Raw genomic sequence first — 18,733 nt, forward strand, 5'->3', positions numbered from 1 at the left:
ATACAACTAAATTACATGAAAACTTAAAAAGGTACTTTGTAAACTTTAAAGAATGGTACAAGTCTAGGGTGTACAATGTAACATCATGTCTAAATACAATATATTTTGTTGATTAACTTTTTTCTTTTTAATACATTACTATTTAGGATAGTCATTTTACATAGCAATGATTGACAAGATGAAAAGTAGCCTTTAATTGTGGTGAAATTATACATACAAAATACACCTTCCATGATATGCATTACCAAATTTTTTTTAAAAGTAACTTTACAATAATTTATAGAAAAACATCCTTTAATCATACTTGTTATAATTTATTGTTTTCTAGATACTGACACAAGTGAATGAGAAATGTTATTTGGCAAAAGTATTTCTAGCCCTATCTCCATGGAGTTTTCAATTAAGGTCAAAATTATTGATCCTTATTTCTCTGCTCTAGCTGCTTGCTCTAAGCCAATAAATATAGTTAAAATATTCAAAATGTCATGTTAAAGCTGACAACAATGTACAGAGCTCAATTACATTTAATTTTGGAGGACTGCTCGAAACAACACAATTATGCCTCACAGCTTGTGTGTGTGTGTATATATATATATATATACATATATATATATATATGTATATATATATATGTGTATATATATATTTTTTTTTTCAAAGTAAATTCTGCAACTTTTAAGGGGATCACTTTTTTTTTACAGTAAGATTTTTCTTACTTTTCTGTATATCTAAATACTACTTCCCACTGATAGCCATTTAATTGTCAAATGTGGTAATAAGAACTGTGATACAAAGCTCTAAAGTGCCTTCATCCCCACATTCCTACACGTAGAAAATGAGACTTCTTAAAACTGTCCTTTGATGCAGTTCTATTTCGTAACTGAAACATTAAACCAAAGAACATAGTTTTTTTCCTTTTGTTTTTATAATTTTTGTTTTCAGAAAGTTCAATAAATTATATCTTGGCTTTAGTGGATTAGATATACTTAAGATACTGGGGCTTAAAAATCAAATGTGGGAATTTCTGTAAAACAGTATGTACAATTATGTAATGATAAGGCTTCCTAATTTAATTTTTACATAAATTATAATCTTCATTATGACTGCCATTAGTGGTTCACCTGTAGACTTACGAAACTGATAGAAGCTAAAATTCTCTTTGCCACACAAATTACAAATGTTAAAAAGTTCAAATATGCACATCAAAGCTGCAGTAAAATTCTAAATTTCTATTTTTACATGCCATGATCCAGACTGTACCTAACAAAACACGGTACATTTATATTGGAAAGTGGGGTCCCATTTATTTGTAAGAAAAAGCTGGATCTCAGCATTCACCAGAGCAAAATTCAATGGCAACCTGCACACAGGCCTCAATTTCATTTCTTGCCAAAAACAAAATAGTTTACATAAAAATAGATATAACCCAGGTTACCATATACATTGGTATATGACCAGTGCTATTTACAATAAAAACATTGCATTGCATAATTCAAGGAATAAATACCATGCACTTCATTTTAAGGTGAAAAATGCAGTTACAGAACTAAGTTCGCTTACCATGATTGTCCCAATATTTACTAAAGGAGCAATATCCAAAGGTTTCCCATTTATATCTCGCCTTCTACATCCTGCCATTAATCTAAGTATCATGTAAAGTATACCATTTTAGCAACAGGGAACTTTTGAATATATTACATTGACATATTAAACTAAAGATATGGATATATAACCACATTAAAAGGTTTGATGAAAATGTATGAAATAATCCCAAGAATTATAGTTTTTCAAATGTAAAAAACTATTTGGATCATCTTAAAAGAGCACTGAAGTCCTTTCATAGTTTACTGTCACTCTTCGGATACGTACAGACATAACACACTTGTAGAAAGAAACATTCTTTATCATTCTGCACAAATTAAAATGCAGTGCATCAATCAAAAATAAAATTATATAATTGTTACATTAGATGAAGTTTTTGCCATTTCTTCAGGAGAATGACTTTTTATTACTTCTTTGATGAACTGTTCAAGCGCAGTGAAGTAACCCTGGCATTGCCATGTATCATTATGAGTTCCATCAGGAAAAATGGCTAATCTCTTAGTCCGAGATGGGGAAAGTTCATAAAGTTGCTTCATCATTACTGGTGGAATTAATTGGTCAGAGAGTCCAGAGATGAAAAGAGAAGGCATTCTGCACTGAGAGATTTTTCTGTAGGACAAAAATTTATTTTTGTAGCACCATAAAGGAAGATAACGCATTGGAAAGAATGAAAATAAAGTGCTGGCCATATGCGGTATGCTTAAAAATGTGTTCTCCACCATAATGGCTGAAATCCTATGTGAATTTTCAGAAGCCAAATGAATAGCCACTGCTCCTCCCAAGGAACGGCCAAAAAGGAAAATTTTTGTTTTGTCAAGGTCAGGTCTAGTCATCACATAGTCTAGCACAGCTTCAGAATCTAAATAGAGTCCTTCTTCACTTGCTTCGCCTTCGCTTTTTCCATATCCTCGATAATCAACAAGCAGAAGATTAACTTTGAGGTTCACCAACATAAGCAACGCATTTGGTAACCTGTGACCTATGTTGCCTGCATTCCCATGAAAATAAATTATAGTCGGGGAATAGGGCGAATTGTCTCCAGTGTATCTTATCAAAATAAGATTTAGACGCACTCCATCTTTGGTTCTGATGAAAATGTTTTCATGTGGAATACCCGTGGGCATGGGAACATAAAGACGTGAAGAAGATGGCTGTTCTGGGAAATAAAGCAATACATCCTGGAATTTATACAGAATACCCGCTATTGATATGAATATTAACAAAAGTAAGATAATGCCTCCATATAGATGAAAAGTCACTATTAAAGGTAAAAGAGAAATACGGCAGAGAGCCCAAGACCATGAGGCCAAGGCTATTAGCCATCTTTCAACAAAGTTCCACAGCATCCAAGACTTTTCCATTGTAGTTCTCTGTAAGTGTCCTGAAGGGAAAGAAAGAGACATAATCAGTAATTCAACATACATCTCTGATTTTAAAGTTTGATCGATGATGTAATAAATCACAGTACTAGGGAGAATCCTTGGAAGCCTAAATCCATCCATCCATCCATCCACAGTACTGGTTGTTCTAATTCCCCTTGTCCCGTCTGTTGTCAACAGTCTCCTTTTTCCCTGAAGTGCTATATTTGTGAAACACAAAGTCATCAAATTATATTAATTTTTTTTAAAAGTGCTTATTTACTGCCTGGTACTTTCATTCATGTACTCTCTTTGATTTGTTAGAAAAGTTAAGTTGATGCCATGTTCCCAATTTTTATATGAGAGAACAGAGAGGCTCAGGGGTATAAGTGGACTGGCTGTTTTCATTTTCTTAAGATAAAGAGAAGAAGAATTGTTGGATCATATCATAGTTCTGTTTTTAATTTTTTGAGGAACCTCCACACTGTTTTTCATAGTGGCTGTGCCAATTTACATTCCCACCAACAGTGCACAAGGGTTCCCTGTCTCCACATCCCTGCCAACACTTATTATTTCTTGTCTTTTTGATACTAGCCATTCTACCGTGTGTGAAGTGATATCGCATGGTTTTGATTTGCGTTTCCCTGATGATTAGAGATGTTGAGCATCTTTTCATGTACCTGTGGACCATTCATATGTTTTCTTTGGAAAAATGTCTATTCAGAACTTCTACCCATTTTTTAACTGGAATGTTTGTTTTCTTGTTTTTTTTTTTAACTATTAAGCTGTGTGAGTTCTTTACATATTTTGGACATTAAACACTTAACAGATATCTGACTTGCAAATATTTTCCATTCCAAGGTTGCCTTTTCATGTTGTTGATGGTTTCCTTTGTTGTGCAGAGGCTTTTTAATTTGATATAGTCCCACTTGTTTATTTTTGCTTTTGGTGTCAGATCCAAAAAGTCATCACCAAGACAGATATCAAGGAGCTTACTACCTGTTTTCTTCTAGTTTTGTCATTTTTGGTCTACATTAAAATCTTAATCCATTCTGAGTTAATTTTTGTGTACGGTAAGATACTAATAAAGTTTTCCCAACATGATTTATTGAAGAGACTATACTTTCCCATTATATTCTTAGCTTCTTTGTTGTAAATTAATTGACTGTATATTTTGTGTGGGTTTATTTCTGAGCTCTTTATTTTCCTCCGCTGATTTACGTTTGTTTTTATGCCAATGCAATACTGTTTTGATTACAACAGCTTTGTAATATAGGGAATGTGAGGCATCCCACTTTTTCTTTTTGTGGTTCCATAGAATTTTAGGATTATTTGTTCTATTTCTGTAAAAAATTCCATAGGAATTTTGATGGGGATTGCAGTGAATCCATAGATTGCTTTGGGTAGTATGGACATTTAAACAATATTAATTCTTCCAATCCATCGGCATAAAATAGCTTTCCATTTATTTGTGTCTTCTTCAATTTCTTTCATTAATGTCTTACAGTTTTTGGTGTACTGGTCTTTCATCTCCATGTTTAATTTTATTCCTATTTTATTCTTTTTGATGAAACTGTACATGGGATAGCTTCCTTAATTTCTCTTTCTGATAGTCTGTTATTAGTATATATAGAAACACACCAGATTTTTTAATATTGAGTTTGTATCCTACAGCTTCACTGAGCTAGGTGGGTTGAGGGAAATTTTGATTAAACAGGTAGTTAACATTATAATCTATCAAGACCAATCTGATATAATATTGTCAATTTTCTTTTTCACATTAAAAATTATAATTAAATAATCTAGGATAAGAAAGAATAACACATTTTCCTTTCTATCTGGAGATTTTCATAGCTAAACTCAAAAGAATAATAATTTAAGTTAACCACTAGTTTCTAATATTGTATCATTTTAAAGAAAAAGGTCCTTAATTTGTCTTTCACATGAAATTAAAAATAAATTTGATTGCTAGTATCAGGAAATATGCAAAATCATTTACACAGTCCTTATTGAAATTTTATACCAGTGAGTTAACATCAATTGCTTTGACTGGGCCATAAACAATTGGGATATCAGTGTGAAATAAAGAAACAGATATTCTATTTGAGAACCAGAGACTGATGAGGAAAATTACATACTGGAGAGAAATTTTTAAAAACACTGCTGAAAAATATAACAGATAAGACAGAAAAAAGTTATCAAAAGTCAATTTTTTATCACACAAAAAACTATGCATGTTGTCTTCAAAAGGCAAGAGGTGAGAGACATGACAATTTTTATTATATAGTAGTCACCTACTTACTTGTATATATTTATCAAGTTTTAAAGATGTTAAATTCTTTTACTAACAAAACTATCTCAAAGACGTTACTCTTAAATTTAATAAATAATTATTAATGACCAATTTTTAAAATTGTACTGTACAACATAAGCTAATAAAAGGGGCATTTTAGTTTATCATGTTTAAACACTGAAAAAAAACATAAAATCAAGTGAAATTAGATTGGCTATACAGATGAGTTAGATAATTTAATAGATTTGATTTTTCACTCTTACTTTACTAAACACATTTACTATTTCATTAAACATAGATTTTCAAATTTGAATTCATGTTCAAAGGACTGAACATAAACCAACAGAATAGCGTTTTTTCTGAAGTTTCTCCGAAATCAACACTGCCACCCAGTTGTAACAAGTTTTATTACAACGAGCACTGTTAAGTTAGAGAGAAAAGCAGGTATGTGAGGTAAAACAAAAATCCAAGGTTAAAAACTATAGCAGAAGCAATACCTGAGCACTAGGTAGCAGACCTGGTTAAAAACCAGATTGAAGGAGCAATACTATAGCAGGCAAGTAAGTCAATTACACTGAATACTGAATAATTATTCCCAGTCAGCAATAAAAGGCCTTTCACAATCTATGATGGCTACTTATCAACAGCTTCAATTACACAGGTCTACTCTGTATTCCTTCCTTGTGGTGGATAGGTCTCAACAACACATCTGGTCACTTAAATGTTTCATTTAATGTTTACTTAATTTTATTTTTATTTTTTAAAGTATAAGCAATATCTGAATGATTTTCATTTGTACCCAAAAGCTGTACTGGGGAAACATGAAAACACACTGGCATTAACTTTATACATCAAAATAAAAGTTTTTTGTGTGTAATGATTAGGATTAACAAGGTTTCGGATATAAAATACAAATATACTAGAGCACTGTATTGCTTGGAAAATAAGATACTATTTAAGATATTTCTTTAGCGAAAAATTTTACTGTTTTTTTTCCACAGTCAGGCAAATCATTGGTGAGAGGCAGCAAAGAAATGAGTAACTCAAACATCAGTTATTTGGCGATATAGTAGGGAAAAAACATTAAAATTTCACCAGACTTAAAGTCTACTCTACCATACTCGTGTATCTGCGGAATAATCTTGGGTTTATCACTTATTTGCAGTATGAATTTTTTCCCCAGTAGAATGAGAACTTAATAATGCCAACATATAAGTGTGGTCAGCATTAGTAAGTTAAATTCTGAAAAGCATTTATAAATGCTATAGATACATTAACTTTATTTGCTTCTGTGACTAGTATTTCTAACTGTACTATTACACTCTTTACCGTGTCCTGCTCAAATTAACATCAACATCAGAATTTACCACACACCTAGAATAAAAGAAAAAAACTCAGAAATCTCATAAGGGCATGGCAAAGCACTTCTATAACCTAGGTAATCAGGAGTGAAGTGACTCAGTTTTCAAATCATACAAAGTTCTTGTAAAAAAACTACTGCCAACACAGATAAAATATAAAGCTCCTAGTACACGGACAAGGCATATTTTAAAATTCAAACCACACACACACACACATATATATAGATTAAATCTATATAAAATTTTCAAACTATGAAAACGTATTATGATTTTTTTAAGGACGGCCTCAGCTCACAGTGGCCCACACGGGGATCAAACCAGCAACCTTGGTGTTATTAGCACCACGCTCTAACCAACTGAGCTAACCGGCCACCCCTGAAAAATTATTTTTTTAAGTAGCGTCTTTAATTTCTAATGTCAATATATAATATTGAATTTAAATCTATAAGGCCAAGAACTGTGTTTCTCTTTTTCACTACTGTATCCCCTAGTGGGTAGTATACCACTTTACACACACACACACACACACACACACATTTTACACACACACTCAAGACTAAAATGTTTTTTAAATGAGAAATCCAGTAATATTCTGATAATATTCTGAATTATTAGACTTCTAAGAAAACATAACTGTATTCTGAGCACTGGGCATATTTGTTTAAGAGTAAAACCATAAAAATTGAATATTTAAGTCTATTATTGGTTAGGAAAAATAGGGATTAAACTTGCAATTTTCCATAAAGCATTCCTGAAAAGTCATCTTAACTAAATGACTTTGTGATAAATAAATATAATCTTACAATTGGACTGTTAAACTGCGAAAGTCAGAATAAAAGTCAATTTATTTTGGGGAACATCAAATAGAAGGCAATTTTAAGCACAGGTTAATAAAAATTGCTGTGGAGAGAGGGAGGGAGAGAAAGGGAGAGAGAGAAAGAGAGAGAGAGAGAGACTTCTCTTTAATATATTATGGCACATTGGTGGTCTAGAAAGAGACCTCAATTCACTACATAACCCAATTTGCCAATAATTTCTGTTTCCTGATCTATATTATATCTCTCCATGCTCTTAAAGGAACTGGAACAAGCAAACAGCACAGGAAGGATTTTTTATTTACAAAATTTGCTGAAGTTATCAGCAAAACACAATTACTGGAGCCATGCACTGAAATATAAAAACAACTGCACATAGATTCAGATGTTGTAATAGGCAATGCAAATGAGCACTGCCTCTAATAGAATCCACTGCAGATTCTACAGCTAGCAGTATGCAAGTTGTCCATTTACAAGTATTTACCAATAAATTAGTGTGAATGAAAAGTTAATAAATGGTGAGTTTAATATATTCAAGGTTGAATCGAGGTTTATACTTAGAAGAGTAGCTTAGAGGAAAAGAACATTAGACTTATACAACACAGAATCTTAGTCAACCAATATCCAATCCTCTCTCATGCTTCTTCTACTTTATCATTATGGGTTTAACCTTATACCTACATCTTAAATAAATACCTTTTATTACCATCACTCAGTTCTGCCTTTGCCATATTACCACACCAGCTCTCATATGTCAAATGTCTCTAAAACCTGTCTATCTGCTGCTTTAACCACCCCAGCAACTCCTTAACTACCATGTTTCCCCAAAAGTAAGACCTAGCCAGACAATCAGTCTAATGCGTCTTTTGGAGCAAAAATTAATATAAGACCCGGTCTCATTTTACTATAAGACCGGATCTTATAGTCTTATTTTACTCTAAGACCCGAGTATAGCATAATATAATAATATGATATGATATATGATATGATATGATACAAAGACTGGGTCTTATATTAATTTTTGCTCCAAAAGACACCTAAGCGCTGACTGTCCGGCTAGGTCTCATTTTCGGGGAAAACACGGTACTTACTATCTGAGAAGCTGATGCATGAGCTTTCATAATGATCATTCATAAAAAGCAAACCTCAACTGCTAATAAATCCAATGGCTTTTTCTTAATTAACACTGCAACATCATACCCTTAAGTGGCACGAAACGTTGATTGTTCCTCAGCTTCCAGAATACTCAAATTCCTGTGTTTCTCCCTCTGACCTACCCTCAAATTTAGGCATTTTCCAAAGTCCTGTCCACTTACCTTCTTTCCCTCAGTGATTTCATTCTTTCAGATGGCACACGGCTCCAACTATTACAGTTGTATGTAAATTATTCCCATTCTCTATGTCTCCTCTACCTACAACCTCAATTTATCTGTTCCTTGAGTACCTGATGCTTCGACGTCTCAAACATCCAAAACTAAACACATCTTCTTCCTCACCTAATGTTTTACATGCTTTATGTTAATTATGAACAAAAAAACATGATGTGTAAACAAATATATTTTTTAAAAATATAGGTTTGATTCTGGGTCTCAATATATAACAAACTAAAACTAAAAACAGGCACATTACTTTTAACATGCACAGGTTTTTTATATGAATGAAAAGAGTCAACCTGAAAAATAATTTTTGTTTTTTTAATTTACGTAATGTGGTTAGAGATGTCATACTGACATTAGTGGCACTTGTCAAGAAATCTAGTGAAACCATGATTTATCTTTAGTATAATGTATTGACAAAGTAGGTATGATTGTTTTCCTTTTAAAAGAATGGTTTTGAAGTATAAGCAACGTCTTGATATATATATATATATATATATATATATATATATATATATATATATAAGTCCGTGATCATATGAATGCAACTGACAGATCTAGTGACATCATCTTGAAAATTTTGTGGTCCTCACTAATTTGTTTTGTTTACTATCGAGCAGAGGGTGTATACCAAGCCCTCTGTCGTGTTTTACATGAATTAGCTCCTTTAATTTTCACCATGATTCTATACGTACTATTATTTCCACTTTTACAGAATTTTTTACAGAAATGATATGTACTGTATTTCATAATATAGGGAAACAAAAAATATTAGCCACGGAGCTTAATGTGTCCACCCAGTCTCAAGTATTCTCTGTACTCTATGTTACTTTAGTATTTTCATAGCTCTTATCACTGACTGCAGCTTAGCTTGCTCCATGTGCTTCTTGTCTTTAAATATTAGCCCATTAGAATTATACAACAGCCAATTTGAGACTAAAAATAAAAATACAGCTATAAAAATTTAAAGATGTGACGCTGTCAGAACCATCATGTTGGCTAGTGTTAGCTGAGCAGTAAGTGAACTGAGCGCCGGGCACTCTCCTCTCCATCACCTCACACACGTGGGGACTTGGAGGATTGCACATGGTTCCACTGCGAAGGACAAATATTTAAATAACGAGCCTGTACGCTGATGATTTAAAAAAAATCTAAAAACAGAGATCAGTACTCAAGTGTGCCCAGCTACACTGATAAGTCTTCAAAACATAAGCACAAGTCCCCAGGCAGCCCTCAAACCCAGCCTGGACCACTGAAGTGGCCCCCGGGGGGCGTCACAGCCTCATCAGATTCCAATGCATCCTACCAGACTATTTAAAGATTAAAGACAAGGCCACAAATAGCTGTCAATCATAGTGATGAGGCACCGCAGACTACTTACACATTCTACATGTACAACCCTTGTTCTTAAGTAGCTCATGATGTACTCAGGAAACAGACATGGACATGTACTCACATAACTGTACGTGTCTAACATAATTTATATAATTATAGATGACACAGGAAATCAAATAGAGGATCACAACTGTCTTGGAATATAGCAAAAGGAAAATAAAATCTTAGCTATGTGTCCTTTACAGTGTAAGTTTAGTGATCTCTGGATTTCATCGTGCTTCATTACTCATAGAAACCAGGTGGAGATTTATGCAAACGTTTTAAAAACAGGACAAAGTACAACTCCAGGGTTAAGATTTCTTTACCTTTCCATCAAACAGCTGTCTATGACACTTATTTTTATTTCATTTAGCACAACTATTCATGGGAACTGGAAGTATTCAAGCGTAATCTAAATACTTGACAAGGACAGTATAAAGTAGGGCAGTTGGACTGGATGAACTTGAAGCTCTCCCTATGCCAGTGGTTCTCAAAAGACAGTTGCAGCCTCCCTGCGGTCCCCAAGACCTTCTCCAGAGGTCTTTGAGATCAGTATTATAATTATTCTAAGATGCTATTTGCCTTTTCACTCTTTGACATTTGCACTAATGGTGTAAAACCAGTGGTGGGGAAAACTGCTGGTGCCTTAGCAATAACGGTACTGATGCCAAAATGGAGAAGTCATCGTATTCTCCATCACCATGAACTCCAGGAAGGGGGGAGGTGGTGGTGGAAACCAGTTGTACTTAAGGATGGCACTGAAGAAGCAGTTAAAATTATTAATTATATTTCAATTTGAGTACACATCTTTTAAACCTTTGTGTGACAAACGTTCGACAAAATGGAGAGGACACGTAACATAAAGCACGGGGTGTTGTGTATTGAAATAAACATGTTTGAGTTGTGAGCTGAGCTAGCTGTCTTTTTCAGGTAGCACCATTTTTTATTTAAAAAGACTATTGACGAACTGGTTATTCAAACTTAGGTGTTTGGCAGACATTTTCTGAAAAAAAAATCAATGACGTTCCCAACAGCTTCCCAGGACTTACAGACTTTTCTGATAGCATCATTCTGGCGACAAATGAGATTTTTGGTAACCTATTAAACCTATCAACATTTGGAAGAATCTGCTCAACATGGCAAACTAGTATTTTCCAAATGACCAATAAATGATGTCACAAAATCAAGCAGGGATAAAAAATTCAGTATAAGATAAAACAATGAATTTTAATGTTAGCAGACAAAAAGTTCTCTGATACGGGTTTCAGGTTCCACCATGTAACTGACCTTCAAGAAACTATCACCTTTTAAATATTGGAATAATCCCCAAGGTCTCACAATTATCTCAAAAGACTATAAAAATACTCCCTTTACAACTACACATTTGTGTGAGTCTGATTTTCTTCATATATTTCACCTAAAACAACCTACAAGAATGAACGCAGAAACAGGAAAATCTAACAGTCTTCTATTAAGCAGATATTAAAGATATTTACAAAAATGTAAAACAATGTCATATTCCTTACTAATTTTTCCCCAATTGTTTTGCATATTGTTAATATGTAATGAATTTCACTGTTATTTTGAAATGACAAAGTTACGTATTTTATGAATTCCCAGCTTTAATTTCTAACAATAAATATCTGTTTCGCTATATAAAAACTCATTGAAGTCCTCAATAATTTTTAAAAATGTAAAGGGGCTCTGAGAACAAAATGTTTGATAACCACTGTTCTATACTGCTTAATTAGAGTATAACTTTATTGTCTTTTTTCCTGAGACTTGTCTACTTCAAATTTAAGATGATGTACTACATTAAATCTTCTGTGCATTATAATACATATGTATATATAGGTTACTGAAGCTTGCTAGATGCTGAAAGAGAAGTATCTTTAATAAAAACACCTAACGTAAGACAGATGACAAATTTCACAGCGGACCTGTGAGCCTGGATTAGGCTCTGAGTAAGGCTTTTACCCAGTGAGTGCTGCTTCCTACTCAGATCACTAGCCAAGCCCACATTTCAATGTGGTGTGATCCATTTCGAATGGGTGTCTTTGCAGATCACTTTTTTACTTTGGATCTGAATTTCTACTTTTGTTAAAGGAAGAGATTACCTGAATAATCCCCAAGGTCTCACAAATTCTTTTCTATAGGCGATAGAAAAATGAAAGGTAAGAGTTAGAAAACAGGCATTCGATTATAAATAATACTGTCTTTACTAACTACTACAGTAGAAGGTTGGTGGCCTTGGTTGTGTCACTCTTAACAGTAATTGAAAAGTTAGTGAGAGATGTAAGCAAGCACACAAGATTAAAAACAGGTCTTTAGAAATCTCTGATGTGCACAGGTCTTTAGAAATCTCTGATGTGCACCGATGTAGCAACTTTATGTTTCAATTGAGGTTTATAAAATATTTCATTCATCATACATTTTCAGTCTCCTTCCCAGATCACTATCATCAAAGTAACGTATTTGTAAAGGGCAGAAAATAACTTCAGTTAAATAATCTTTATGTACAACAACAGATATAGTATGTTTTAGGAGTGTGTAATTAAAGAAAGGGGAGAGAGAGAAGCTAAGAAATAAATATACAAGGAACTGTCATGCGTTTCCATGAACTTGGCAGTGTTTTTTTCTTTGCTTTACCAGAACGCAGGTTATTCTCTCCAATAAAAATTAAATGATGGCAAACAGTACATTAAAGATTAATTCCAAGTCTAGAGTAACAACTCACCTCCTCCTTGCCAAAGAATTTTATACTCTCCCTCTGACATTGGTAATCTATTCAGATCACTTTACCCAGCAATATTTTATCCAAATATTATAAATAAATGTTTTTTCAATCACAGACAAAATTCTATTTTAATGAAGGTCAGAACTGTCTCACCAAAAGTAAATGCTAGTTATTCTAGTTATTTTTTAATTGCAAAAGTTCACATTGTATTGCAATGTATATTAATTTACTGATTCTGTCAATTATTTTGGGGAAATTCATATTTAATTCACATACAGGTAAAATCTTTGTGGTCTCAAAAACTACAAAAGATTTTACCTATATGTGAACTAAATATGAATTCCCCAAAAACAATTTAACTAAAGGTTAACCAATTATAAATAAAATAAAAATATCCCAAGTCATAAGTGAACTATTATTTTTAAAGGCCCTTAAGTCCATCTCAAATTGATAATTTTAGGAACACCTTGTTTAAAAATAGAAAGTGCTCATATATTGAAAAACATACCTAACAGTGACAGAACAATGCGTAGGTTCAAGTGAAGACTATAAAAAGTGGAAAGCAAATTCATGTGTCATTGCTAACATCTGTATCACAGGAAGAATGAGTATTCCATGGCGCTCACTAAGGACTCTGGGAAAATTCACAGCTTCCAAACACAGTCAAGTAATACAGAACTCAGATTCAGCCTTCCTGCATGAATATATCTACTTTTCTGCTAAGCACTGGGAAGTTAAGAAACCATGCCAGCTGCACAGCTAAAATGGAAACGCAAATAGCTGCTATCAATGTGTTGGAGACACCACAGAATGAATTATCTATTTCCCAAATGGTTACCCACATGTCATTAATAATGAAAAAGTGTGTATTAATAGTCCTATGGGACAAATGAACAATAACTGCCTATGGAGATGTTGAAGAGTAATTGAATAGTTCAGGGCATTTTAAACTGGCATTTAAATCAGCTTGAGCATATATGTCAAACATACTAGGCAGCAATGTAGTAGCATTTTTGTGCTTTTCCCTTCACTTGAAGCATAGAAGACTTGGCCCATATAGTCAAATGACAGACAAAAGATGAGATCATTATCACTTTGGAAGCCAACCACAATTTATTCTGAGATTATAAATATCTATATGAAAGGAAATGGTAAAAAAAAAAAAATCTAAAAGGCTAACAACGCAAAATAGATGTTAGAATTAAGAATAATGAAATTCAGAAGTTTCCAACTTAAAAGGGGTAATTTTCTAAATACTCTACTATAATCTAGATAGAGAAAATTTAGAATTGATTTTCTTATAAAATCAATATTACAGAAGAAATAAGCCTCTCAGACCAGGTCATAAATGCATGAAATTCCAGTTCATGTTCTGGAAATAACACACCTTTGCAATTCCAATAGAATGTACTGCTGAAGGAGTGAACACCTATATAAAAGAGTAACATAAAATGTAATAATGTATTAGAAGTCTATCATTTGAAAAGAAAAAATCTTAATTAGCACAATTAGAACCTTCTTTAGTGTATTCAAGAGTATACAAGGGCTTCAGACATTCCTGAGGTGAATAAACAAGAATATGGTTTTAGAATCTGAGTTAACAGAGTTCTAAATTAATGAAAAGCAAAGAAATAGAAATAGATTCCCTTGAGATAAGTAATAAGAGATGGGAGATCATAGACAAATGTTAGGTTGAACAGTTTCCAGTACCCAGCACTAAGTCAAAGTCACACTGTTAACCCAGGGCAACTTGGTTAGTAAATCTTCAGACGGCAAGGGGCCTCAGGTGTGCCTGAGAAGGCAGGTGGTATATCAAGATCTGTATGCACAGCTATTCATAAGCTGGCTTGCGTCCATCATTCCAAATTACCGTATTTTGCCATGTATAATGTGCTCCTGTGTACACTGTGCACCCACGTTTTTGGCCCAAACTTTCGGGGGGGGGGGAAATCTTTCGTTTTAATTTTTTGATTAAAATTTTTATTTGTTTACATTTAGGTACCTGTTTTTTGTTATTATAAAGGAATCTTAGCATTTATTTTTTAACATATTATGGTACAAGAAATTTATGTAACAAATAATTACAAAACACAAGAACAGACAGAAGGTACAAGAAATTTTATGTATGGTAAACGATATTTACACATCATACAAGGCCAAGAACTTTTCGCTATTGCAAGTTTCTCTTAAATTCAACAAAACTGACTATCGTATTCCTGGGTATTATTTTGCATACGGATATGGTTATTGATTTCTAGAGTTACACTTTGAACTCATAAGCATAACTAAATTAAAAACATTTATATAGATACGGAATTAGTACCACCCATGCGTAATGCGCATCCTTATTTTTCACTCACAAATCTGGGCAAAAAAGTGTGCATTATACTCAGCAAAACACGGCAACTATCAATGGGAGGCAGTGTGGTGCAGTGGAGTGTTTTGGGCTGGGTTTGTTAATAGCTAGGTGGCTTATGCCAACGTATTTAGCCTTTCTAAACACATGCCTCCCCTTATGTACAAAGGGGAATGAAACACATAATTGAAAAAATGCTGACATCAAAGTAATACATAGTGTCATAAATGCAGCTACTTCTCTGGGACAAAATTTAAGGTATTTATTACCTATCAGCACAGAATAAGTGCAAGTAAGTATAACTCGAAGTTCTGTTAGATTAAATACTGGATACGAATTAATGGAGAATACCTGAGTATTTTCGCACAGGAAATAACGAGGGCAATGCCTTGTTTTTCTATCAAAACGCAGCTCAGGTAGCATCTCCCTCCGAAGGCCTTTCCTGGACCTCCACTCCCTGCTGCCTACCATCCCACATCTGTAGTGTGTACAGATTAGCGAAGGTGCCACGTCCTAGGACAGTTCAACTTAGCTGCTTTACGTAGACTCTGAGCTCCTGGATGACAGTGATTCCGTCTTATTCCACTCTGCATTTTCAGTCGATAGCAGTGCCTGGCCGCAGTCTGTACAACAATTCCTGAACTGGGCAGTCTATGTCTTAGGATGATCACGGTATAACACTTGATGGACAGCCACAAATTCTAATTCAGTCGAACGAAATTTAACCTTTGAGTAAAAGGTCTGTCACTGATCTAAGCCTGTACACGAGGATTAATCCATTACGAAAGAAATGGATCAATGGAAAGCAAACATCACAACTGAAGAGCCCACATCCGCTCGCGTGTTTCTATGCAGTTACAATCGCACGGCAAACAGATGCAAAAGTTGTTGCATCAGAGACTTTTCCTTCGTTAGGAGACCTCGCGAAATAACAGTAGCGATGCCCTTTTGAGTGCACAACAAACGCTGTCAAAACACAGGTCGACAAAAATCTACAGCCAAACTGACTTCAATGGCGCGGGGGCTGCTCCCGTGCTGTGGCTTAAAACAAAACTTCCTGCCACGCGAGTCCAAGGTCTAAACGTCTGTGACGTGAATGGGTCTGGGCTACCGCTCTATCCCCGACCCGGGAGCTGAGATTTTTGTCTCCCGGTGCATCTACGTGGGGGAGCGCGAGGGCGGCGTGGACGGTTTCTAAGTACTGGTCGGTGCACGCCGTGCCACCGGTTCTCGCGGGGCACCACAGGCCCTTTGGTCACCGGCGCGCCTCACTTTCCACAACGGCCTCTCGTGTGGCTTTCTCCCCCCAGCACGCGAGGGTGCCAAGTGGCTCCGTCCGGGGCCGACGAGGCGGGGAACCAGTCCGGCACGGCCCCGCACGCGCAACCCGCACTCCTGCGAAGGTGGTTCGGCAACAGGGCGCCCGGCAGGCCCCCGCTGGCCCTACCCCGCGACCCCCCTGGAGGGAGCGGCCCCGGCGGCCCCGCACCGCACTTACTTAGACCAGCTCGCAAGGTGCGCAGTCGGCCGTGAACACGCAACCCGGCGCCGCGCAGCAGCGTCCCCCCTGGCCGCTTCCGTCGCTCCTCATCGTCCTCCAGCCCAGGGGCCGCCGCGGTTGCCACAGTCTAACCCGGAGATCCTGCGGCGCCGCTCTCGATTCCTCCACTTCCGGCCCACACGCGGTGTCGCCGGCAAATACCCCCGCCAGCTCCCACATCACCTGCTCTCTTCCTTTCTCCCAGTAGTGGGGACCGGGTTCCCCCTCCCGGGCATGCGCAGAAACCGCGTACAGGGGAGTCCCCGAGACGGTGGCCGAGATGGGCCAAGATACACCGGCACTTGGCCGCAGGCATTCCCGTTCTGGGTTCGGCTGGACTGGCGGCGTGGGGGTGTGCCATGTTGCGGCCTCTCCGCCCTCCGGGCACTTGGAGGCCGAAGCTTGGGGGTGAGAGGTCTGAGTCCACCAGATCGCTCTGCCGGATGCAATTCTTACAGAAGCAAGTGTGTCTGCTTGATAGAGCTGTTAGGGTCATGGGAGTGAGTTCTGTACTTTCAAGCGCTTGCATAACTATTTTGTCTCTTTTTGTCTTTCTCCCACCCCGCCGGCTCCTACCTGTCAGAATGGACCATCACAGGTGGATGCAGGCTTTCTGAGGCTTGGACCTAGGAAGACTTCTAGAGTCCTTTTAAAGAAAAAAGATGCAAAATTATCTTACTTTGTCAAATTTTACAATAGCACAAGACATGGGAACATTGCTAGGGCCACTCTCAGGGCCTTGGAAGTGGCCACACGAATGGGCCCCTGAAGCTGGCGCTTCCTTAACTTCACTGTCACCCCCCTTGGGCACTAAAGTGTACTGGGCAGTTTATTTACAGAAACCTGCCCCCCTCCACTTGGTCATTCCCTATTCTGTGTACTGTTTTATACATACAGAGTGGATTTCTGCTACCAGACGGAGAGCTCCCGGTCAAAGCCAGGCTCTTGGTAACAGCTTCCTGTTGACCACCTAATAAGTGCCAGGCCCTGCGGTAGACTAATACATAAATAAATCAATAATCGTAGCAACGCCAGGAGATACTTAATGACAGCCCTTGGAGTCTCTGCACCAAGGATTAAGTAGGCTAAAATAACAAAATATTAGTAGAAATCAACAGCTCCTCCTGAAACGTAAGGACTAGATTTGTTTTCATCTCGCCATCCCGTATTCCTGGGGCCGTTACTACATCATAGCAGGTGCTAATAAAGGTTTGCCTACTAACTTTAGTTTGACTCCTTGAACAGATACTAGAAGAATCCATGGTTGATTTTGGGGCATTGAACTGTTTACGTATACATTATGAATTATATATTATGTATTATTATGAAGTATGTATTACATCTGTATTAAGAGATAAGAACTCACATCAAAGTTGTACCATCATGAAACACAAGTAGGAAAGGACAACCGTAGTCAATATTGCAAAGTCAATTTTTCCATTTAAGGAACATTTTCCATGTAAGCAGACATTTGGGGAGGGAAGACGCCTTCTTCAACCCACGCTTTCATAACCAACCAGCAAGATGAGTATTGGTATCACCGTCTACATAGGTAACAGAACAGGGAGGCTGTCACTTGTTCATGAGCAGGCCAAGCAGAGAGAGGGCTCAGGCTCACGGTCTAAGTAAAGAGCCAATGCACAGCGTGTTCCTGGGTCTCGGGCAGCGACGAAATCCACTCTCGTAGGTCAACCTTTGACAAAAAGCACCTGCTGCTTTGGGAGGCTGTTGTGAATTGTTTGGAGTTACACTGCCAGGAGGGAAGCTTCAGGTCCTACACACCCTGGCGAGGTTCTTCTCCGCATCTCTCCGGAGAGTCGCCACGTCTGCACACTTCATCCCTGTGATGTCACGGCTTCGCAAGCCCGCAGATGCGGCGCGCCTGCGCACGTCCTTTTCCTAGCGTCCTGGCCTCACTGCC

General features: G+C 36.6%; 1 protein-coding gene across 2 annotated transcripts; it reads right to left on the reverse strand.

The window, feature by feature from the left end:
• Window positions 1-655: 655 nt before the first annotated feature.
• ABHD13 (abhydrolase domain containing 13) lies at window positions 656-18,657 on the reverse strand. 2 transcript variants are annotated; one of them, XR_013993189.1, is made up of 3 exons: window positions 18,179-18,657; window positions 16,771-17,458; window positions 656-2,983 (listed from the first exon to the last, which is right to left on the reverse strand). XR_013993189.1 is itself a non-coding variant. In XM_081045811.1 (2 exons), exon 2 carries the CDS (start codon window positions 2,961-2,963, stop codon window positions 1,950-1,952), a length of 1,014 nt encoding a protein of 337 aa, XP_080901937.1. In that variant the 5' UTR covers window positions 2,964-2,983; window positions 16,771-16,908; the 3' UTR covers window positions 662-1,949. The 2 variants fall into 2 exon arrangements, 1 of the variants encoding a protein (XP_080901937.1); XM_081045811.1 differs by lacking the exon at window positions 18,179-18,657 and having other exon boundaries at window positions 662-2,983; window positions 16,771-16,908.
• Window positions 18,658-18,733: the final 76 nt, after the last annotated feature.

The sequence above is a fragment of the Rhinolophus hipposideros genome (genome assembly GCF_964194185.1).
Source record: "Rhinolophus hipposideros genome assembly, chromosome: 4".
NCBI classification, from domain to species: Eukaryota; Metazoa; Chordata; class Mammalia; order Chiroptera; family Rhinolophidae; genus Rhinolophus; species Rhinolophus hipposideros.